The following is a 25,238-nucleotide window of genomic DNA, read 5'->3' as shown; positions in this document are numbered from 1 at the left end:
TCCACTGATAGAAAGGGAATTCAAATTGTCCTGAATAGAATTTGACAAGGAGATGATTTCTGCCGTTATTAGCAATCCATAACTGCCCTCAGAACTGTTGTCAGCCAAAAAAATCCACCTAAAGTTACCAGTTTTCAAGACAGAAACTAACTCTGAACATCAGACCTTGATTTAGTGTACCTTTAGTGCACCTGCAGAAGCATTTTAGAGTTAAAACTTTGTAGGGAAGGGGAGGAAGCAAAATCAAAAAAGCCAAATGTTTTTAGATCTTTTGTAGCTAAAGTGTCTTCAGATACTTTATATTTATTGATTTCTGTTAGTATCATCTTTCTCTGTGAGATGTAGCATACTAGAAAGCAGAAAAGAAAGGAACTTGTTGCCCACTAACTATTTTTTTTCTGCCTTGTGCTCCTGACAGCCTCTCTGCCAGCCATGGCAGTTTACATCTTATCTTAGTGATATGTCCTAGTTATCTGTGTTGTGTGTGAGGGCTTAGCATTCCACTGCTTTTTGCTTAATAAATTAAAGACTGGGAAGGAGTAACACTGTAATACTTGACCATATAAGGGGGGTGACTGTTGTTTTAGTTCTGTTCCTTGCACAGTATGCAGTTGAAGCCTTTTAAGGGAAGGCGGTGCAGACAGAGTGAAAACATCCAGAAGCAGAACATCCATTTCACATTATAGTTGGTGCCAGTGCTGGTGCTGTCATTGCTACTACTGTGAATTTCTCACAGGCTGTTGGAGTTGCATAGTTATAAAGGAGAGACTTACAGATGAGACTGAAGAAAAAAGTTAAAACCATTTAGTTCATGACTCCTGCACCTTGAGAAATAATAATAATGAAGAGGGAACTGACCAAAGGTGAGCTGAATTAGACTTCCAGAGTTGAGAAATGAAGTAGCAACAGCTCTTCAGCATCAACAAGAAGAGACCACAGAAAGAACAGGTGGAAACATCATGCAGTGAGACTGGGATAGGGACTCAGTGACTAAAAAGGCAATTAATATTGTGTCTAAATTTTCAATAAAGTTTAAAAAAAAAATTCTTTGCAAAATAAATTTGAATGCTGGAGAGGGAATGAGATAAGTAATGCAAATGATCAGATGGAAAAGAAACTGTGGCAGCATGATAGGAGTTCAAACCCGGATGTTATCTTAGTACTCCAAAAGAATGAACCCATGAAATTTTAGGTCTGGTTGCGTGTACACTTAAGTTAGTCCATCAAGGCAAAGACTGTACGATATGGTTAGAAAATAGCAAAAGCAGGATCTTTAATAAAGGGATGGAAAATTGATGTAGGCAAACCTAAGTCAGTTGTTTTGATCTCAGAAGTGTCCGGAGTGTTACAAAAATTTTGAAGCATCTCAGACAGTAAAATATCAAATAAAACACATTTGTATGCCAAGCTTAGACTGTGTGAAGACTTATTTTCAGCTACAGAAATTATTTTCTTGATAAATCAAATGCAGATCCTTACTTGAGATATTTTTAATTCTTTGTGTGAAGAAAGAGTACAGAAGTGGGAAGAAGGATCAGTCAAACCATAGTCTCATCTTTAAAATAAAATATGCTTCAGGCCTTGAATCAAATGAGGCTTTTATCAGCTAGAGATTAGATAACACAGTCTACTTCAGTGGCTAAGTAGAGATTTAGAAGACCCAGTGTGAAACCTTGTTCTTCTATAGCCAGTAACTCTGAAAGAAACCACTACAGAGGTTTGATCTTTTGCGAAATGCTGTTACCCCACACTTTTAGTGGCCCACATGTCTGTCCCACAAATTCCTTCAATTCCTGTTTGTTAGGGCCTGAGAGTGCATAGCCTTCTGCAGAATCAGGCTCGTTGCTCTCTAAATTACAGCACCTTGTCTACCTCAGCACTGGCTCCACAGAGAGGAGTAGAATTTAAAAAAAATGTGTCCATGAAACACCAGTCTGTGTTTTGAAGCCTGCTCAGCCAAGTGTCTGTGAGCATCTTTCACGCATGCAGCTGATACCTACAGGTCGTGGAAGACAAGAGAGACAAGGACATGCAATAGCCGCTTCTTTAGTGATTCTTTCATTTATATCTTTTTCTTCCCTCAGGCTTACCCTCCAGAGTGAACGTGAGGCTGCAGTTCAACCTAGCCAGCATTTCACCTGCAATGCAAAACTCTACCCAGTCATTTACAACCGTTCGTGAGGCCTGTCAGAGAAAGCCCTTCTCCCAGTGTTGTGACCTTTATCTTTGTGGTGAACAGGCATCACGACTTTGGCAGGATAATTTTGTTTGATTGACTGATCTATTCTCAGAAGTTACAGAAGTTTCACTGGGCACAAAGAAGTCAGCTTGCCACAGGCCATTTGTTGTATCTGCATGATGTGTATTCATCAGGACTTTTTGTGGCAATGTAGGGAATAGGTTGGAGCAAACTTCCCTCTGACTTTCATTAATGTAAGTCAAGGTAATTCTCCTGAAGTCAGTGGCGTTTTGCTAGTGCAAAACCACAGTGACTGGGAGATACCCTCAAGGACCACTTTGCTTTATTCGACCATCTGTGAAAAATAGTCTGTTGTCTCCACTGGGTGGAAAACTGAAAGAAAGGTATCACAAGGATATTCCTTTAACCCTTTTAAATAAAAGAACATTTTTTTTCAATGGAAAGTTATCTTTTTACATAGTTGAAGCAGGATAATATTTTTACTGTAATTCCAAGGAAAATCATTTGGGCTATCAAGAGTCCAGTACCCTCTGTTTTCCTAGTTAGATGGCATTCATATGGCTATGAATTGGCTTAACAGTTCTGTGTTGGTACTAAACTCTCCAATAATTCTGTTTTCTACTGATTAAATAACTCAAACTGCTTCTCACGGTTGTGTTGTATGTGTTCTCCTTATGTTTTAATAAAAACTGGGCGGTCAGTATAGGTAGTGTGGAACTAGCTCTTCAAAGTAAAAATGAGAGTGAAGTTGTACAGTAGGAGGGTAAATTTAACTATATAACCTTACAGTAATTTATATTCTTATTTTAACTCCCTTTATTGTCTTCCCATTTAAAAACAGCTGTTCCTGCTTTTTTTAAATTCACAAAATGTATTTTAAAATTATGTGGGTAATTGCAAAAAGTACAGTCCACTCTTTTTTGATATTTTTTTTTCTCCTTAATTAGTATTTCAGCATACTGGGAACATAAATGCCCTTAGCTCTGATATGGGCAGAATAACTAGGGTGATTGCCCTTCAGTTTAGGTCCAAGTGTAAATACCCTGTTTCCCAGTCTAGCAAGAGCTACACACAGACAGAAGAAACTTTATTGTGTAATCTCATTGATGTAGTGAGCACTTATGCTGAAAGAAGGCAAGCAAGAATACTGCTTGAAGTCAGTCCCATTAAATGTCTGAGGTAACAAGAACCAGAATGTCCATGGTTTGTTGTATTCCTTCTACATAGTTCATACTCATGGAACATATAAACACAGGTATATCAACTGTGTGGTTAGACGTAAATAGAATGCCTTTATTTCAAATAGACTAGGAAAATGAACCTATTCATATGGCATATTTCTTTCCAGTTTTTATTTTGCATTGCTCTGGAAGTATATTCCATCCATCAAGGTGGGCCTTTTGACAGCTAACACCTTCACCTAGAGAACTCAGAGACTGAGGTATTGCCCTTACAGGAGCACTACTGCATCAGTATCTTGTTGATGATGCATTATACATACATATAAGGACATACAAAATTTACTCTGATGAGTGAGACCTCTGCAAGATATAAACTCTTTGCAGCACCAGTTCCAAAACTCACTTTCAGAGAGAAGTAGTATCCTGTCTGACCAAGAGATCTCATGTAGACAATAAAATCTTTATGGTAACCGCTTTACTTTCCATTTCTAACTCCCTAAATTTAGGGACTCCAGTGTAAATGTACAGAAAGAAGAGCAACTTAAGAAGCTGTGTATATAGAGACTTGTTTCAACTGTCCTGTGAAGGTACATTGCTAAAACATCATAGATTGTAATTAATGGATCTGTGATTTGTTATAGATAAAACAAAAACCTTTACTGTAACTCACCAGCAATTGTTCTTGCAGAATTATAAGTTCCAGAAACCCTCATCCTAAGCATTTATTTGCCTAGCAGAATAAAATATTTCCTTAGTATCTTTCAAGCTTGTCATGAAGTCGTATGCTGCATTAAGTAGTGCTGGAAATCTTCAGTGGTACATAGAAACTAATTTCCAAATTTTGGTCCACAAGGGATGCTAACCTTTTGTCTCAGCTGGCACTTTTTAAAAAAAAAAATCTGGCTACTTGGTGTAGCAGTGACTGAAAGCTCTGATTTTGTCATTTTGTCTACAAGAAAGCAGACTGGTGAATGTAAAGTGAAAAAAAAGTTTTGGTAAATGAAGATACTTTTTTTTTTTTTTACTTTCTCTGCACTGAAGTCATACCACTCATATTTCTGGTTTAGAAAGATGTAGATGTAGGAGCATTAAAAATCCCTCCCCCTTCCCACATTTAATCCCTGTTTTCCCTGGCTTTGAAGATCTAGTAATTTCCCAGTTACAGAATACTAGGTTCCTTCCTCTGAGGGTATTTTCCTGTAGTTTGTGTTGTTATTTGCTTGATCTGATGCAGCACATTATTTCTCTGAGTCTGCAGCTTTGACAATTTTTTGCATCTTCCTGTGGGAACCCCTCTCATGTTTCCTGGGGGGATCATTCACCTTAAATGTCTATAGGTTGCATAAAGGCACATTCTGCATTTATTGAGACTTCCAGTGATGATTCTTTAGTTCAGTAAAATGGCAATAAAAAAAGAGTATGCTTAATTTCCAGTGTGCTTCTACTTATTTACTCTGTTAAAATATTAAGAGTCAAGAACAAAAAAATACTGCAAGGAACAGTCTGTCATATTTCACTATAAACTTTGTATGTATATGTTTATATGTATATTACTTTTGTTTATTTGAAAGGCTTAGTTTAAAGTAAGCCCAATGCCAGCAGAATCAACATGTGTATTTTCAGTGCTAGCCTAGTGCATAGAAGTCTTTGAAAACCATTACAGCCCCTGGAAGCCTTTGGTGCTGGTCAAGATAGGTCCATCCAAGGCTGTTTGTCCCCAGACTAGAAGAATAGAAAAAAGTGAAAGGGAAAGGATTTCCTTCTCCAGAAACAGTACCAGGATGTGGGAACATTTCTGCAAGCAGAAATATTCCTGCTGTATTGTTAGGCTACCTCAAGAGTTTTGCTCTTCCAGCATGTTAGCCATTGTTTTCTGGTTGATTGTTTTCTAGTTTTTGGCATACTAGTTTAGTCCTCTTCCCAGCCTGAAGTTACTGTCACACAGAGATTAAATCCTTTTATGTTCTTGATTTTTTGCAGAGCCAGCCAGAAGCCTGTTCAGCTCTGCACTGTATAACCTCCCTTATGCAGCAGCATTTCTAAGGGCCAATAATATAGCTAATGGTGTATAAACACAAGGAGGTATACACTTGCCTCTACCTCTAAACTAGAGACATGAAAACCAAGTTTAGGATTAAACATTGTGATAATATATTTTTCTCCAGGTACCTCTTCAGCTCTTTTCAAATAAGTATCAGCAATTCTTACTCTCATATAAAAACCACTCTTTTTAGATGTAATATATAAGTACAAAAACAAACACCTAGGCTGAATAGGAGGAGACTTAGCAATGGATATTAGTTACATTAAAAAAAAAGTGGATTTGGAGACTTAATACCAGTGCTGATTAACAATGTAAAGATTTTGGAGAGAATACTGAAGGGCTGAACTGTCATTTAGGTACATTTATGTACCAGGTTTTGAAAGGGTCAGTATTTGCATATTTGGACAGTTCATCCCATCTACCTTACATGCCTACTTTAAGACAGATGATGGACTGTCTGAAAAGAGGTGTCACTCTGTCGATCAGAGAGGTGACTGCTTTCGCCTTAACACGTAACTTCTAGTTTGATGGTGTTAAGCACATTGAATCCCACTTTGATCTGCTTTGCCTGGACTTGACTGCAGTTAAAATTATGTAAGTCGTCTCATGTCACGTATTCTTCTGTGGGGGTGGAATTTAGGAAATGTTTGTTAGGTGTGATTGCTGCAGCAGTCCTAGAGAGATCGTAATGTCCTTTTTAGTCAGTCAGATTGCCTGACCATATCTCAAGTGTTATTTTTCATATTAAAAAAGAGTTGGCTCTGAAAATCCTAGGCACACAATGAAAACAAGCAAATATAATTAGAAACAAGAAGAATGGTAATATTTATTCTGCGTAAATCGCAGCTTGGTAGTGGGTTCCTTAGAGGGTTTATTTTTTTCTTCTTTCTTGTTTTTTAGTCCAAAAAAGGATTTTTTATTATAGTTTGTAACAGGAATAATTACCAGTTAACAACCTGGGGAAGGGAAAGCACATCCAGCTCATATGGTGGTTTATTTTGGTTCTTGAAAATATTGACAGGTCAGCCAGTTAGCAGGAATATTTCATATAGGTGCATTAGAGGATACAGGGAAAGTAAGTTCAGAGTCAGGTTGAGACTGGGAAAGCGTTTTTAGAGGAGATGCCGCATCATGGAAACATTCCTGTATTGTCTTGGCTTTGAACACATGAACAGAAGTAAAAGGTCTTTCAAGTATATCGGTGTTGGCCACCTGTTTTTTGTAAAGGAAGGTACTTTAACATGATGCTTTAACTTTCATTAAAGTATTAGTATAACAAAACTGTGTATCTCTAGGTACAACTGTTTCTTGCTCAGTAACAAGAGAAAGATACTGGTAAAGTCTATTGAGCTGAGGTCCTACATTTTCCAAAATACTACACTTAGTGTATAAACATACCTGGGTTCTGGCTGAAGTCAGGTTCTGAGACAAGTTTTGAATGGTGCTGTTGATCTGTTCTGTTTTTTCTTTTACTTATAGCCCAGCTGTCAGGAGATGCAGCAAGACCCAGAATATTCCTCAACTGATCTCAAGCCATATGTAAAAAATACACTGTCTTAATCGTGTGATGTTTTATTGTGTCTTTTCCAGAGTGGCAAAAGTAATGAAGGTTCCTGTGTATGAGACACCAACAGGATGGAGATATTTTTCCAATCTCATGGACTCTGGACGTTGCTCGCTTTGTGGGGAGGAAAGCTTTGGCACTGGTATGTAATGCATAATAAAAAATTTCCACAGACTTTTAATGACAACTTTTAATTTTCCTGGGTGCCTCAAGTCAAAGCCAAAAGAATCAGCAAATTAACTCTGACATGTGCTGGAACAGAGAACTGTCAGTTGTTCACATCTTGAGGGTCGTCTTGCAACTCTGGTGTTCTTTACCTTGAGGTATAAAAAATGTGGAAGATGCACATTCAGAAGCCATAGGCAATCTTATCACTCTCCAGACAGCTTTTGAAGGTGCCTGGCACTCTCTTCTGACTTGAACATAATGTGGAAAGGTCTCACCAGTGCCATTGTAATAGTCTTTTCATAGACTGCAACAGCATTTGGAGGGATTTTGCCTGTGGAAAACCAGGCAAAATCCATGTGTTTTTTCCTAATGTGATTCAGGGTTCAGACTATAAGGATTGGTATGTCTAATGGTATGTCTAATCAAACCTGTTGCAGGTGTCCCTTTTTAGAACATCATGATTACCAAAACTCGGATAAAGTCATAATTAGAAGAAATTCAGTTACAAGTCAGCATCTGTGTTTTCCCTAAGTATTTGTCCCTTATCTGTCCCAAGAACCAATCAAACAATAGAATGCAGTATGAAAGGCAAATTTGATCCCTCATGAATTCAGTACTGACAGGAAGAATTAGAGGAAACCATTAAAATATGTAGTTGGTAAATCTGCACAAATGTGGTTTTGGTTTATGAGAAAAACTGAATAAATTTCACAGTTTTTCTTTTTTTCTTTCCTAGATTCTGGCACAGAAATTCTTTCTTCTTTTTATTTATTAGTAGGGTTATGGTATAAGTGGTTTTGAATGACCACATATCAGAATAACTTAACCATTTGCCTGGGTAATAATTTATTCTACATTTTGATGTGAGTTCCATGGAGTTCTTTATTTTGGTGTACAAGTCACTGGCTACAGCTTTTCATAGAAAGTAATTTATCATGCAGTAAAACTTGGTTACAAATTTCATTTTGCTTTGATTGAGTTAAGTCTAGTATTAAGTTTGTTGGTTAAGGTCAATTAGAGCAGAATGCTGCTTTTTTAAAAATGAGGATACCTTTAGGCCAGAGACAGGCTACTTGCTGTGTTAGCCTGTCATTAATTCTCTGTAATTATTGGAATGGACTATGATGGAAGAACCAAAAATGTGTTAGATTTCTTTGGATGTCTATCTGTAAAAAGTAAGAGAATTTAAATTAATAATGAATGTTTATTTTGTTTCTGTTGTGAATGGGAACCAACGTCCCATGATTAGCAACCTGGATGCCTTGGCTTAATTGATGTGACAGGCACAGATTTATATTGCCTTGAATGTATCTTTTGAATAGGTATTTTCAAAGGGTGTTCTGCAAGGTCATTGAGTGAGTTCTAACTTGGAGAGAGGGGCAGGAATATCTTGTACGTTTCAGAATGTACTGCCATTTGTTGCGGTGTGTTATTAGAGTGCATCTCCATTTGCCCATGAGAGGTCTGGACTTAGGAGTTTTCGACTCTCACTGCTTTTTGATGCTTTTTCACCAGGCCAGTTCTGTAGCCCTTCCTTCTAACTATTGAAGTTCCTCCTGCTCATCCAAACCCAAATATTTCCATGAAACTTGGGTGGGTCTTGAGACATCAGTATGACCTCATTAACACTCAAATTATTTGGAAAAAAACTCCTGCCTTCATCATCATGCTGAAGAAAGGGAAGTGTGGATTTTGGCTGGAAGGAGCTTGTAGGAGTTTGATGGTGAGTTCCCATAGGCTGAAGTACATCTGGGTACCTCAGCCCACAGAGTGCAGCATCTCCTGCTGCATGCAGTTTTATCTGTAGAGATATGTATAGCAGGCAGGGGTGGCCTCTATGTGCCATATGCCATGAGAAACCACTGCCTCAGGCCTCGTTTTGCTTGGGAAGTGAGGCTCCTGACCATCTGGTGATGTTGAGTACAACTCTTGCAGATGCTTTCTGTCTCAGCGAGAAGGGAGGAATCTTTGGTTGCTTAGTAGAAGCCTTGTCTCCTTTAAGGAGACTTGTCATTAAAATTTTATGGTGCAGTTATAAAAAAAGCCAAACATCAAATTTCCCTAGCACATTGAAAAGGCATGTTCAGGTTTTGCTAAGCAGGCTTTCCCAAGCATTGGTGGACTTTAGCCCTGCAGATCAGTTGTACAGGAATCAAGAGAAGTGATTTCAGGGCTTGATCTACTGAAACACTGAGGGCATTGTGGTCTGTGTTGACCTAACTATTACCCTATCAGATGGTTGTTGAAGTTGGGAAAGAGGGACAGGTGTCTCACAGAGATCGAGGAAGGGCCTCTGGAGTTTGTCTGTTCTAGGTAGGCAAGATAGTTCCTCTAACTTCTCTGTGTTCTTACACTTGACTTTTTTCCTTTGCTTTTATCCTTCTGTAGGGCCCTAAAAGAAGTGCATTTTGTACTATAGCCTCCCTTCCGATTTTGCAGCTCCTGTCTCCTGACCTCAGACCAGTCTCTGCATTCCCAGCACTCGCTGTGTTCCTGTCTTAACCTGGTTCTCCTATCCTATCATTAATTCTTCAGATTCCTGATAAATTCTGTCTCTTGTGAATTCTAAGGGTGGTTGAACAACCTATTGCTGGCCAGCATGAAGAGCTGCTCTACAGCAATATTTAATCTGTGCATCCCGGCACATTCTGGGCAGATGAGCTTTTGTGGTACCTGCAGCTCTTCAGTGCAGAAATCATCCTGACCTCCCATTTAAGCCAGTGCCTTCTAAAGGCTAATCTGAACCCTCAAGATTCAATCCCATGGGCATCCAGACAACCTGAGCACTGGGTTTAAATTCCTCAGTGCGTGTGTAGTTGCTGTGTAAATGAGTTGTGACAGTGCCTACAGGGGAATTATGCAATGACTATGATGCCTGAAGTTTGTTTTTCTCCCTGCCTCAGTTTCCTTATCATCTTTCAATTCAATGCAGCTGTCTGAAAATATCTCATATGCCAGGAGGGTTATTTGTAAAATGCAGTCTGGTCTGTAGATGACCAATACTTTAGCGATGCAAGCTGTTTTTAGCAATAAATATTTACCTTATTGCGAATCTTTTAGTAATGTCCTAAGCTGCATGACCCTCACAAGTTTCTGCCAGTATTGGGCATTTGAATCAATTTTACAGCTTTCCCCTCAATCATATCTATTTAGGGAACTGAAACTTGGCACTTCTTTAGCTTTCAGCATAGAATATTTAAGGAAATGTACCATATAGCTGATCAGAGTGGGAAACTTGCTGTTCTGTGCAAGAGAAAGGGGTTTTACAGGTCCACATTCTGTCATCAAACTAACCGAACAGCACTGAAGACCAATTGCTTGTGTACCCAGGTAATCCAGCCCAGATGGAATTTCCAAATAATACAGAGGCCTGATTTTATAACATAAGGGATTTTGGTCTGGCAAGTAAATAAAAGCAAATTTTCTGCTATAAAAGGACAAAAGATTTTTAAAACATCCCATAGGGCAGTGTTTCCCAGACTTGTTTTCTGGCAGCTGATCTTGGACCTCAACCAATGCTTTAAAAACTTCTTCCATTTTTGTAGCAGTGTGGGGAGCTTGTCAGATGAGGTTAGTAGCTTTCTGGTTCTATGACTAATGCCCAGGACACAGTTCAGAGAAGGGCGTCAGCAGCAGCAATTAGTTTCTAAATTTCATCAGCAAACTATTAATCAGGATTAGGAGATCTGTGTGGCTGATTTATCTTTCTGCAGTTTAAGCCACCTCAGTAATTGCTACATCTTTCATAAGTTTGCATGCTTCATCTCCGAATTTCCAGATGCTATTAACGTCAGCTGTCTTCTCCTGCAAGATTATGTAGAAGAAGAACTAGTGGAGAATAGAAAAATGTGCTGCTGCTGAAATGAATGAAAGCTTTAAAAAAGCTGTTTGGTGGTATCTGTTACAGTAACACAAATCTAAAATAATCTCATTAACTTGAATAAAGGAACATAACAGAATGCCCCTAAATCTCCATTTGCCTAAAATATCATCAAGTTTCAGATTGCTGGATGATAAATTTGTAAGACTCAAAGTGTGTGCAAACAAAATTATTTACCATGAGTTTGTATACTCGCTTCAGTCAGATTTTTGTTTTAAAATCACATTTACAGAACGGAATATGCTAGACACAGATAACTAATTTAGGGAAAAGCAATTACATTTTCTTCATGCATATGACCCTCAGGGCTCACTGTCTCTATCAGAACTGGAAATCTCAGATACAGAATACATTAGACAAGTAAATGACAGCCTGCATGCCCAACAGCTTTCCAATACCAGAAAAATCATAATATGAACATTTTTGCATGATCTTACTTTGTTTCTCAGGCTACTGCCTCTCAAGACTTTACTTCTGTTTAAGCCTGTTTAAACTGAGCACTCCTTTATGAATGGGAACTCTCTCTGAGAGTTTTTCCCAGATTGTTTACTCTGAGTCCGGCCATAGCAATTGACTGTTGCAGTAGTAAAAAATAACTTTTCCTACTGTTATATGGAGAAATATGTGACAAATTAACTTAAAAATAAGTTGTTGAAGTAGTTGCAGTTATTATAATTCCCCTTACCGAAGGCAAATTAAATATAATGGGATAATCAGAAAAATATTTGTTGACTCCTCTGTTCTGTTGTCTCTTTCTGCTTCAGCTCCTTAAACAGAGTCCAGAATTCATTAATGCCTTGTTTCAATTAAAAATATCACTGGGAATTATCCTGAGATTGCTGAGAACCCTCAGCAAGCCAGGAGGACTATTAGTATTGCAATCTCAGGAATGCATAGTTGCGAGGCACGTTTTACTTGATCCCTTTGCACAGGGCAGCTCTGCCTCTGCAGATCCACAGCAGCAGATACCGGATCTAAAAAGCAAAGAAGAATGGTGTTAGCTGAGCTGAGGCAGAAGAACTAGCTCCCTCCCTAGAGTTTCTACCATGTCGGCTGGGCAGTAGGAGTAAGTGAGAGAGAGAGTAAAGACACCTACAGACAACGGTACAGCAGGTGAAAAACAGAGTTTACTAACAGAGTTGCGGTAAAGATTTTAATTTGCTAAAAGAAGGGCAATAAATAGAACAACATATGTGCATATAGTAACCCAGTTGATAGATATGTTGCTGAAATAAAAGAGGTGGAATAAACAATTTCTGAGAAATCCTAGTTGTCAATTTTCCTCCTATGAAGAATAATGAACTGAGACACTTGAGCACACAGGATTATTTTCCCTGTACTCACATCAGGCTAGTGTTCTTAATCGGTGATTAAGGAACAGTTGGGTTGTTTCCAGCTTTTCCATAGAGACTTTTGCCTCTGGATTGCTTTCTTCCAATGCTTTCTCTTTCCAGAGAAGCAACAATCTGTATGTCCTCCTGAAGGACACACAAGGACACAGCACATGCTAAAGCTGCTAAATGGATCAGAAGAATGATACATGTATACACTTATCCCTCTTCATAGAGATTTATGAGCTTAAGCCATGCCAGAACAAGGCTCAGAGCACAACAGACTGCTTTCCAAAAATTCTTCTGTCCATGTTTCACTGGACCATTTTGGTTCAATGAAACATACTCAAAGTGTTTGTTAAATCAGAACTCGTCTCTTCTTTGGTGTTCAGTTCAGACCGTTGCACAGATGTCATGATGTATAGACCACTTTGCTGAATGAATGCTGTGCCTTTCACTGTACGATTTGTTGGCCTGCAGTCTGCGGAGTGTTACACAACAGGAGAATAAATGATCGTTTACATTGGAACAAATTGCTGAGGTGTTTAGCTCATGTCTCCACTTCTTGCTGGTGTCTGTTGAGACACTTAAGCCGTTTAAGTTGCTGGTAATATCAGCAAAAGAGATGACTTTTTAGGTGAATTTGAGTTTTCCAGTGCTAAGGATGAATGGCTGAAAGGAGAGGCAAGCAGGTTAAGAAGGAAAGGAACAGCCGTGCTGGGGTGAGCTTGCTGTGAGCAGGGCCGTGCCCAGCCCCCTGGGGCTGCCCCACCCTGCTTACGGCCCAGGACCCCACGTCAGCCCCCGGGGCCATCAGCCCCTGCCCCAGCGAGCCTGCAGCAGGGCCGGTCTCCAGCTCCCCACAGCCCTGCCCTGCCTGGCCATGGGCCAGGCCTACCTGCGGTCCCACATCGTGGCTTGGCCGCAGCCTGCCCCCGTCCCCAGGAAGGTGCCCGATGCTTGGGGCTGGGGCTGCCCCGGTGCCCCCCGCTGCCCTGCTCCCGGCTGGGGCGGTGGGATGGGCCCTGGCTGCCGGGCCCTGCCTGCCACCCTGGGGCAGCCCCTGGTGCTCCCATTTCCCAGGGAGCCCCAGCCGCTGACTTTTCCTGCTGCTACCAGAGGAATGATGGGCGCTGGTGGGAAGTGACAGCTCTATTCTAGGTCTCTCTTTTGGTGGCAGTGGCAAAAACTTGCACCAATATCTGGGAACAGACTCTTGGCTACAATAACAATGGTCGTGACCATGCCGTCTGCTTTGCCTACGAGTAAGCTGACTTTATTATCTGTAGCCCATATTGCTGGTGTTTCTGTGGAAGGCATCCCTCAGCTGACCTACTGTGTTACCGCAGCGAGGGAGTAGAAAAGGCGAGGACCTGATTGTCTGAAGGGCTGACTTCCTGTGGAGTGGCGTTTGTTTTCCTTTCTTATCTGAAGCTATTTGCAAAGATATGAGAGCTCATAAATAACCCTGCCCTTTTTCTTCTGATTAGTTGGCAGTCCATGCTTTCACAGCACCGGGGACTCTGGAGCAGGGAACAGAGTGAGCTGTCACTCTTCCTACAGCAGCTCCTCCAGGACCAGCCCATAGCTCTGCTCATTGTGGTAGGAGACTGCCCTTGATGCAGAGAGCTCACAGATGACAGATCAAGGCAGATAAAAAGTGGCAGAAAGGAAGTATTCTTACTATCATGACAGCTACTTCGTAAATGCAAAGGAACGTTACCATCTGTCTCAGCTCTTAAATCCATCTACAGTATTCAGTGTCCTTGTTTTCTGCATTACCTAACTCAGACACAAACATAATCTTAATGTAAGTCTTTTTCCTCTTCACAAGTCTTCAGTAATCGTTCCTATACAGCTCTGATATTGTGCTGAAATAGTGATTTGCATTTAGTTAACTCTGTGGTAGTTAACTTGCTTAATGTTAGATTCAGGGTGTTGGGGGTCTCGTTCAACATCCTCCGGCGTTGAACGTAACACAAGAAGACTAAGTGGGAGGCAGAGCTGTGGCAGGCCCAGGACGATGGGCTCTTAGCAAATGTGTATGAGTAGCAGCTGCTACTGTGGCTGTTGCTGTCTCCCAGGAAGAGGGGCTGCAAGTCCAAGGCAGCAGCAGTGACTGGAAGATGGACATCAAGACTGAACCCCAGGAATCACAATGGCTGTCCGCACGTCTTGCTGTTTTCCTTATATGTCTTTAATTTTCTGTTGACAGTTTTTCACAGGATTAACAGCTTCAGTGCATCAATTTATATTATGGGAACCATGTCCTCTAGCAGTAGCAAAACACAGCCGTTTTGACAGATGACTGTGTAGACCTTGCAGGCTGTTACATAAAACCACAGCACTGCAAAGCACTCTTGCTACCACAGGATTTTTGTGTTTGAGGAAGGAGGATACTTCATAAAACAGGTTTTCAACCTAAGACTTTTTAGATTCCTCTCTGGAGGAATTTTGCTAGCTATATTCTGAGGGCACAGATAGTCCAACTGGTTGCCTCCCTGATTGGTAGGTAATTCATGGAGGAAACAAAACTTGTGAATTACTGCACTTGCTTTGTACTCAGGGTTTCAATAATGTGCGACTAGACAGAAAATGATAAGGTTGCAGCTAACAAACTTCAACCAAATCTAGTATTATTATGCCAGAGCAATGGCCACATACTTGATGCCTCTATTAGCTTATATAGTTGTCATCAGTATCTACTGAGTGTCAGATGTCTTGGATCTTTATGTTAATTCTTATGCATGCTTCCTTGTGATTTTTTTGTAATCTGGGTTAGATACATATTGCCACAGAAGCTTGTTCTAAATTATCCAAAAGAAGAGGGCACTTGCCAAGATGACCAAGAACCTTCCCATGAAATAATCTTTTGTTAGAAAATACTGATTTTATTGAAACTTTTTGCTGATTGATACATTGCATTATTAACAAAGCTTAGCTTCATAGAAGAATTTCTGATTAAGATATGTTACACATCTATTGCAGAGCAGCTATTACTCCAAGTTGGCATTTTGGCTTTCGTCATGGGAAGTACAAGATCAAGTCTGTGCTCTTTTGAATTCAGATAATAGACTTGAGCTTGTACCTCCCACATCTGAGAGTGTGTGCTAAATCCTGTGGGTTATTCCAAAATTGTTCTTAGTGTCCATTGTTGGATCAATTTCTCACTTCATAAATATAAACCTAGGAAGGGATTTAGATCTGAGCATCCAAACATCTTTACCACTGAGAGGTATGGAGAAATATAGAAAGAGGAAGAAGTGCTATTCTCTGGTTTGTTTGTTGCTTTTGTTTTTTTTTTTCCCAGAAACATTTTTTCGGACTCTTGTTTTTTGCCCTCATGGGAGGTCATGCACATTCTGGAAATCTTCATTTTTCCTGAAATGGGAAAATCCTTTCTTTGCAGCTTGACAGATTAACATCTGCAGAGATAAGGAGATGCTGTTGAACTTGACTCATGTAACTCAGAACATTGTGGTTCATGGCCAGGGGTTTGCATACCTAGCCCAGTTCTGCAAAACAGTACCAGAGATGTGAAAACACCCTGTATGTCAGTGAGCGGGAATTATGACGAGAAATGTGTTCCTACTGCTACCATTTCTATTCAAATACTTGTACATCTTTTTATTTAACCTTAAGAGTATGGACTTTGTCATATATAAAGAAATCACATTTTAAACATTAGTTCTGGTTGTCTGTCTGGAAGATATCAGAGTTGCTGAGGTTAGTACTGTTGATTACTGTTATGTGACATACAAAGTTAAATGAGACATTTACCCAGCCTCTTTACCTTGCTTTCTGATGTGCCGTGATACCAAATAATGTGCTTTATGTATATCTCTTTAGGGTCTGATCACATTCGAGAGAAAGATGGACTATGGGCTGTGCTAGTTTGGCTTTCAATCCTAGCAGCTCGAAAGCAGAGCGTGGAGGAGATTGTCAGGGATCACTGGGCAAAATTTGGCCGGCACTACTACTGCAGGTGAGAAAAATGAGGAAAAGGCACAGGAACTTACACAGTTGATAGGACAATTCTGCTACAACCATGGCTTGTTTAGCTGTGCTCAGCTGCATTTAGGTGTGCATTTGCTGTGTCCACAGAATAAAAATCTGCCACAGAACTTCACTGTTCTGTAGGCAGGTTTTTTCTGATGAGTAAGTGGCAGTAGAAGTTATTTACTTACTGAAGGAGCAGCAGGTGTATGTCATTTCTAGTATCTGAGTAATTGAATTTTCTGATATCGAATGGCAGAAAGATTTGAATTATTTACTTGTGGAATCTGTAGGCATAGTTCATTACATGGTGTTGAAAAAACGTCAAAATCCCAGCAAGATTTACTCGTGCATTTGTATGTGCTTCCATGTGACAGGGTTTTAGTGAGAACTGGAGCTATGCCTACTTTTAATTCAGGAGAACTCCTCCAAAGATCTGAATGTGTACTCATTTTTATTAAAGACTCAAAAGGGTGAATTCTAACTGTCGTTTACATCTTAGCTTCTGCCTCTCTCTCTCAGAATAGACTTAATCCAGAGGAGTTCACATATCCGTAAGGTCTTTTGCACACAGCTGTTCCTCAAAAATTGTAGCAAAGTTTTCTCTATTTCACTTGGCTGTTGGGCACTACGCTTATTGTGTCCTTAATCTTGGAAAGCTAGCTGTGTATCAATGACATCTTCTATGCTACTTTAGAAACGGTGCATTTTCCAAATGATTTCTGTTGACTCAGAGTCAAGTGGCCAGTGTAGAACTGTGGTGCACACACACAGTGTTGCACACACACAGGACTTGCATGCGTGTGCTGGTTTAATTTGCCATCTATACTTCAGTGGTCCACCTCTGATTTTTGAAGTAAGCAGTAAATTGCTAATTGTAAGTATATTGAGTTTTGTGAAAGCAGAACTGTTTTCTCAGCTGTAGGGGACTTACCTCTTGGTTCTATTTTTTTAATATATGTGCAAGGTTTGATTATGAAGCACTGGAACCCAGAACAGCGTATTTCATAATGAGAGACCTGGAAGCTTTGATCACTGACAAATCATTCAGCCATCAGCAGTTTGCTGTGGGTAACAATATCTACAGTGTGGAAAGAACAGACAGCTTTGAGTACATAGATCCTGTGGATGGCACTGTGACCAAAAGACAGGTATGGCTGTAGTGGTGGAGTAGCAAAGTTTTGCAACTGTCATATCGTCTCTAATATGTTCAGCTGGCAAGCCTCTCCATTTATTTATAGGATGGTGTTTTCTTTGCTCTGATAGATACTGCATTTCCTACTTCAGAGTAGCTCGGTCTGGATAAGATAATCCACCTCTGGTTTAGCTTGCATTTGCTGTGCATAACTGGAGGTAGTAGTGTCACAGAGAATGTAGGAGAGGATGGAGTCCCTGTTGACAGCAATGCACGTATGGGGGGGTTCCCTTTCCTGAACAATGTGAAGTGTCATTTAGAAAGACAGTCTCTCCTTTTTCTATTTTCTATCTGAAATCTCCACTTGCTATACATTACAAAAAAAGTTAAAATTTTCTTGCTCTTGGTGACCCACAGGGTTTGCATAATTAAGGCACAATAGCTGTTGTAGCCAATAGCATGCAGAAGACTTTAGTGGATTGTACCATATGTGGGCACGTTTGACTTCTCTAGCCCAAATGACTGATTCTGTGTTCCTTCTGGGCTGTGCCCATAATCAGATTCCTTAGGTATAGAGAACTGCAGTTCAAACTGAGCCTTCAGTGTTCTGAAATTCATGATGATCTCAAAACTAACCATGTACTTTTGCTAGGTGTAAATGTATATTCAAACATCTTGAATATGAGCTATGACTCATATTAAAATGTGTTCTGATTTTATGCTGTTTATTTTTATTGTCCTAGTTTCTCTGGTTTGTAAATTACTTGACCTGACCAGACCCTAGCAAATGATATTACAAGCCATTAAAACTATTGTCATGCCATTCTGCTCGGAGTCTTTATAGTTTCCATTGCATCCAGAAAATATAGGCAGCCCACCTGCCACTGAGCTACTCTCTTTGTGCATATTACTGCTGAAACGAGATACGAGGATATTGTCATATCCAAGTCCACTGGAAAATTACAGGCACGGCAGACTTGTGGCCCTTGTACTTTTAAAAAACAGCTTGTGAATTTTCAGTGCACTTTTCTTTCCCTTAATTTTAATCCAAAGACCTTGTCCTAAATTGGAATATAACTGCTAATCATATCACCATGTAACACAAACAGAGAAACATGACTTGGCCTGTTTTCAGATGGACTCTGAAAGTGAGCCCATAAAACCAGAAAGCATGTCTTTTCATAGGGAGAAGCACGTATTCATTGAGAGCAGAGTTCAACCAGTTTGTCTTTTGGCAAGGACACATTCCATGTGTCTGCAGTCTCAGTGGGATTCTCCAAGCACAATAAAATAAAGAGGACATTGATCCATGCAAATGAAACACCAGTTCACTGCTGCCATTTTCCTCAGGTAGCTTGCTCTTCATGTAAATGCAGGTGCCTCTTTCTGACTGTCATGAGCTTCATGCAGATTTTCCAGCTGTGTTTTCAGGAACTTGTTCAAAGTTTTGTTCCCCAGTAGGCAGGGGAGAGAGATTTATATTCAGTTTAACTGCACTATATCTCATGAATAAGAAGCTGGCTAGATGATAATTAATCAATGTTAATAAACAGCAGGTTCAGAAAACAAACACAGCAACAACAAAATAGGCAGCAAACAGTACACCCAGACTGTAGCTTCTAATTCGTTCTTACTATTGAAACCCCTGACTATTGTTTATCACAGTGCAATAATAAGGCATAAAATTAAATGAAACGTTCTGCTGTTCTTGAAGACTGTTTTCATTTTTAAAGTCATATTGTGCTAGCCTTTGCGCACATGAGCACATAATAGTGCTGCTCCTGAGGATCCTGCAAGCCAGAAATTGGACCAGTTGCATTTTCCTGTGAAATTTGCATTAGAAGGATAAGAAGTACAAGTTGCCCATTATAATGGTTCACTTTGAGCTCTGTAATGAAGCGTTCTTACATTCTGAGATTCACAGAATAAAACTCTGGAGTTTTGTTATTAAAAGTTAATTAAGGTCTTCTTGCTCCTTCATTAGATTTGGGATGCAAAGGGCTCTGCCTGTAGTCTTGGTTTTTTTGCATTTCAGTTTGAGCAAGAGTCAGGAAACAGGCATTGGAAAAGTTGGAAAAAAGTTATTTCAGATAACTCTCCAGAGATAAGGCAAAAATTCTTCTCTGTTCAGAATGGTATTTCAATCGTATATCAGTGATAAGGTATTTCCTGTCAGAGTAGTGAGAGTGGCCTGCTATGCCTAGGGGACACTCAAGGGTCTGTAGAGGAGCAAATAAAAATTGTGATAATTGCAGTATTTTGAAGTAGAAGGATAGCCCTTTTACATGCTCCTAATTTATGTATATGTCTCTGTGTCTAATATGTTGCTGCTAGGCTAGGTTTTCTACTGGTGTTACTCCCTGCCATTATACTTAAATAATCTTTTTTGAAATCCTAAGATATTTTGCTTTAAGTTTGCTGCTTAGTCTTGTTCATGCTAACTTATTATGCTAATTTATTGTTATTTATTTAATTATGAAATTGGTAACTGAAAAAAACCCCAAACCACTGGAAACCAAACTACATAGTACAATATGTACTAGGTTTAGTTTTCTGACTGCTTCATAGGTACTAATACATCAGTAGGCTGTTTAACTGGATTGTAATGTAAAAGAGAGAAATCCCTGTGAAGCACTAGCTCCATCACATCAGCTTCAAAGCCAGTGGGTTAATCATGGAACATAATTTTGTTTCAGAGTTTCCACACAGCTCATTAATATCCATTAGCAGGCCCAATTTGCCTAAAATAAATATCTGCAGATGTTCAGTGTGGGAGCTGTACTGAATCTTTTCATCTGCTTCCTTCCAGAAAAAAAAAAAAATCTATTCCCATAAGAAAACATTATTCTTGTTAGTGACAAATAGTCTGTCCTGTTTTATGAAGACTAGAAGTTATTCTGTCCTGTGGGCTTTTCAGTGTGTTACTCTTCTTTCTTTTCCTCTTGTGTTGGTTTATAAATTCTGCATAGAAAATTTCATGTTTCATGGAGCTGACACCTTCTGTATATTAAATAGCAAATATGTGGCTTTAAATTAACGGAGCTTGTGTCAGGTGAAAAAATACCATCATGACAAACAGTAAGTAGGCTGCTTGCAATTTCACCAGCTTGCTTTGACCTTGCTGACCACAAAAGCCCAAAAATGTCAAAAAGGAAAACTTTTGTATGTTATACTGGGTATTCTGTAACAAGCGTGGAAAACCTGTTTGGTATTGTCTTTACACAAGATGTAGAGTCACAGGTTATTCTCCAGGCAATGCTTTTTCGTATTTATTTGGTAACAGTGTTTTTGTCTGGGTTTTTTGGCTTTAACAAATATTTGTAACTCACAGCTTTTAGGTATAATTTCCAGAAAACAGTGAGGAATACAAAAAATTTAATAGCTCTCATTAATTTCTGTGGCCTTCCTGAGTGAAAAGCTTTGCTAGTGTTTAAATCACTGTTTCCAAGGGAGAGTCAACAGTCAGATTTTTTGCTGCTGGGCTGTCTGAAAAATGAGTTAAACTAAACCTCCAGCTGTAAATATTGTGACTTTAAAAGTTGACTTTGACAGTCCAGCTCTGAAGGCCATTGTTTCCTTAGCATATGATTTCTCCCTGTCACTTAGGATTATTGTTTTTAAGGAGTACAGCCACGGTGTCTCTGTAATTCCCTTTTACAGAGTATTTTCAGCTCTATGGCAGGAATCCTAATCTTACAGACAAATATTAGCTGTCATCATGAGTGTGTGAAAATCAATACTGTCAGTCATGTGTCCCTGAGAAAGGCAAAATAAATAAAATAATAAGCTCAGAAGTAGTACAGTGAACTGTCTGAATGTTGGTTGTGTGTCTATATACCTTGCATAAATATCCCAAGTGACGTTAACTGTAACATCAAACTGGCTGCAGACACTGTAGTTTGGTGGAGCATTTTTGCATCATAAAGTTATGGGAAGAGTTATGAGGAGTGTTTATAAGTCCTTTTATTCCAAAGACCATAATTTAATGAGTGGTGAGACTTCAGATGTACTAAACCAAGATGGCTTGTTATTATTGCCAGATAAACATGGAATATGTGGAAAAGTATTCAAGTGGTCGTGCTAGTCATGTCATTGTGGGAGTTGCTAGGCCTGGTCAGTTGATCAGCATCAACTGAACCATCTCATTACAAAGTTGACTTAATAGCAAATATTAGAAAAACAGGATCTAAAGCTCAATCTTCTGAATGTAAATTATTTCTGTTTGTCACTTATGCTGTACATATTGAGACTACTAGATACATTTATGTTGCCAATACATGTTAAAATTAATATATAATACCATACTGGCAGCTAAAAAAAGTTTCATGGTATCACCAAAGTTAGAGGTGGAAAATATCTCTTAGGCCATCTAATCTAACACTTTATCCATGTAGGATATTTTCCTGTTGTATATTTTCTAGTGTTAATGGGCATTACACAGGAAAGACATGGACCTGTTGGAGGGTCCAGAGGAGGGCCACAAAAATGATCTGAGGGCTGGAACACCTCTCCTATAAGGAAAGGCTGAGAGAGTTGGGGTTGTTCAGCCTGGAGAAGAGAAGGCTGCAGGGAGACCCTATTGCAGCCTTTCAGTACTTAAAGGGGGCTTGTAAGAAAGATGGGGACAAACTTTTTAGTAGGGTCTCTAGCAATAGGACAAGGGTAATCGTTTTAAACTAAAGGAGGGAAGATTCAGACTAGATATAATGAGGAATTTTTTTACAGTGAGGGTGGTGAAACCCTGGAACAGGTTGCCCAGAGAGGTGGTAGATGCCCCATCCCTGGAAACATTCAAGGTCAGGTTGGACGGGGCTCTGAGCAACCTGATCTAGTGGAAGATGTCCCTGCTCATTGCAGGGGGGTTGGACTAGGCCTTTAAAGGTCGCTTCCAACACAAACCATTCTATGATTCTGTAATTATCAGCCAAACAATGCTTTACATGGTGCTGAAGATGTTTTGACGTATACCAGAGGAAACAAAGTTTTCTACTTATTCTGTAGAATATTGGAGCACTGTGTTGCTAACATCAGTGTCTTCTCAAGCAGTTGATAAAACTGGAAGAATAAAATGCTTCTCTCTTAATTATCTTCTCTCATTTTTTGATGATTTACTGCCCCTTAAGCAAAAGTAGCAAGGATCTCAGTTTATGCACTAGGCATATGCCAACAGCAGGACTAAAAGGGGAAATAAAGTTCAGTGGCATAGCAGAGGTGGCACTTAGCCTAAGGGTTAAATGGTACCCTTAGGTACCATTTAGGGACCTAAGAAAGGGAACTAGACTGCGTGTTAGTGCAGAATTGGTAGAGTATTGAAACACTACAACTATTTAACTGTGCAATTTAGTCCTTTGGCCTTAATGGCCTTCCGGTACAGCAAGTCTAGTTGACTGTGGATCCAAGTATATGGTCTGTGGTCTGTAGAAGAGTGTGTTCATATATACAGTACGAAACGGGGAGGAGGAAAGAAAAAAAGAGGTGAAGATGGGCGCAAAGAGCAAATTCACAGTTAATTAATAATAAATCCTTTTTATTCTATGCACAGTTAATGTGCATTAATTAGTGTACTTGAAATTAATTAACACCTTAAGTTAAGTTTCCCAAGTTGTACTACAGACTCTTGTTGAAATTCTTGTAATCAGATATTGATTCATGGTCTATGAGGGGTAGCAACTGATCCTGTCTTTTGTATTCACTACTGACAACTGGTTTTTGATCCTGGGATTCTGTAGCTATTTCTTAGGCCACTGATCCTTGCTGATCTTCTAACTATTTCTCAGGCCACTGATTTTGTGCTCTGCCACACAGAACAAGAACAAATCAGCTAAAGAAAATAAAAACAGCAGTAAGAGAGTCCTTGTTATGAGTGGGAGGGAATACACAGCATCATTTCTAGTCTGTAGAGGGGGGGAAAAAAGAGTAATAAATGAGTTGTCCAAAGTTACAGGGAAAGAGGAATTGCATCCAAATGACTCTTCCTTTCACTTTTTATTTTAAAGCAGTGAACTGTGATTTGTAAAGGTACTGCCATCTTACATATATGCTGCTCATTCTTTTCCTATAGGGGCTGCGGATTATTTTTTCAGATGCTTCCAGGCTCATCTTCAGAATGAGTGCTTCTAGCCACGTGAGAGCTACTCTCCGGATCTATGCAGAGAGTTATGAAAAGGATCCTAGCCAACACAATAAGGAACCACAGGTAATGCAGTAGCATTGTAGTAAGTCGATAAGTAATGTACTTCCTCTGTAACAGCAATGGCTACAGGTTTTCATCTTTAAGCAGAAGGAACACTCATCACTTTGACCCCTGTTTACTGTGTTTATGGATGATTTTCCTAATCATGTGATGGTACACGTTTTGAGGCAGGACCAGCAGTTTTAGTATACATTTGTGTAATATCTAACACAACAGGAATGTCAAGGGCTGAGATGCCCGTTGATAAATGCTGGGCTATGACTTTCAGTCTATTAAGAGAAGCCATTGCTACTTTTAATTTTTCACACATTTTTTTGCAAGTGTTGTAGTCTGGGTTATAGAACGTATTAAAAAAAGATAATTATTTTTCAAGCAGGTTATCTGGGTATCACTGAGTTATGGCATCCCAGGGATTCCTCATGATGAGAGTACAGTTGGGAAATATGGATTCCAGAGTCTAAACAATGTAGGGATTCCTTGTAAGGGAAAGACTTGCAGCTGTCTGAGAATTATCTCATATCATAACCAGACTCTTTCCTAAGAAGAGTAAAGGTTGAGAGCAAGTTGCAGTATAGTCCAGCAGACGCCTAAACCAATTCATAATATAAATCACATTTTGAACTCTCAGATTTTTCCCAGTAAAACACCTTCATGCTGTGATATACAACAAGAGAGGACTAAGGATGTTTCATGGAAGAGAGCATAAGCATTTGGCTTGTAGTAAATCAAAACCCTGTAGTTTGAAGTCCCATGTAGTTGTCTATTCATGACTGGAATGCAAATGCAAATTTCCGAAAACATAAAAGCTGTGAAATGCATTTGAACCCTAGGTAAATGTTTGACATTGTTTTTTCACCAGGTTCCCACCATAAACTTAGCGAGTTTCTTCTTATGCTATTGAACAATTGTCTATCAGTCATGAAAAGTGCTTCAGTTTTTCCAGAAATGCTGCAGACTCCATTCCTGCAGATGTGAGCTATTCATTGTATTTGCTTTTTCTTAAAGAAACAGTTTGCATCCTCAGTAACGCCTTAGATAGAATACTCACAATGTTAAGCCTCCAACAGAGTAAAGGACCACTTTTTAGCCATTTTATTGTTTTTCTGTGCATCCAGGTTTAGCCAGCTAGCAGGGTTATAAATATATTTTGACCAAGGAAGAACACTGCTACAACCCCATTCGGACTTGCTACCGTGTTGGGTTTCCATGGCAAGGTTTTTGTAGTGGGGGGGCTGCAGGGGTGGCTTCTGTGAGAAGGCACCAGAAGCTGCCCCCATGTCGAACAGACCCAGTTCCAGCTGGCTCCTATATGGATCCACCACTGGCCAAAGCTGAGCCAATCAGCTATGTTGGTAGTCCCTCTGTGATAACATGTTTAAGAAGGGTAAAAAACGCTGTGAAACAGCAGCAGGGAGGGAGGAGTGATAATATGTGGGAGAAACAACTCTGCAGACACCAAGGTCAGTGAAGAATAGAGGGGGAGTGATAGAGCAGCTTGGTGGGCACCTGGCAGCCAGCCAAGGTCAACGCACCACAGCTATGTCAA

General features: G+C 39.7%; 1 protein-coding gene across 2 annotated transcripts in view; it reads left to right on the top strand.

The window, feature by feature from the left end:
- PGM5 (phosphoglucomutase 5) overlaps positions 1 to 25,238 on the top strand; it is a 79,038-nt gene that overhangs the window by 41,986 nt on the left and 11,814 nt on the right. For both annotated transcript variants that reach the window (XM_072860138.1, XM_072860139.1), the window contains 4 exons: positions 7,016 to 7,131; positions 16,218 to 16,353; positions 17,332 to 17,515; positions 23,561 to 23,695. In XM_072860138.1, coding sequence (XP_072716239.1) covers positions 7,016 to 7,131; positions 16,218 to 16,353; positions 17,332 to 17,515; positions 23,561 to 23,695 — 571 coding nt within the window. The remainder of the gene's footprint in view (positions 1 to 7,015; positions 7,132 to 16,217; positions 16,354 to 17,331; positions 17,516 to 23,560; positions 23,696 to 25,238) is intronic.

Source organism: Ciconia boyciana, chromosome 4 (genome assembly GCF_034638445.1).
Source record: "Ciconia boyciana chromosome 4, ASM3463844v1, whole genome shotgun sequence".
NCBI lineage: Eukaryota > Metazoa > Chordata > Aves > Ciconiiformes > Ciconiidae > Ciconia > Ciconia boyciana.
Note: the sequence above shows the minus strand (reverse complement) of the source record. Positions and strands in the feature narration are given on the sequence as shown.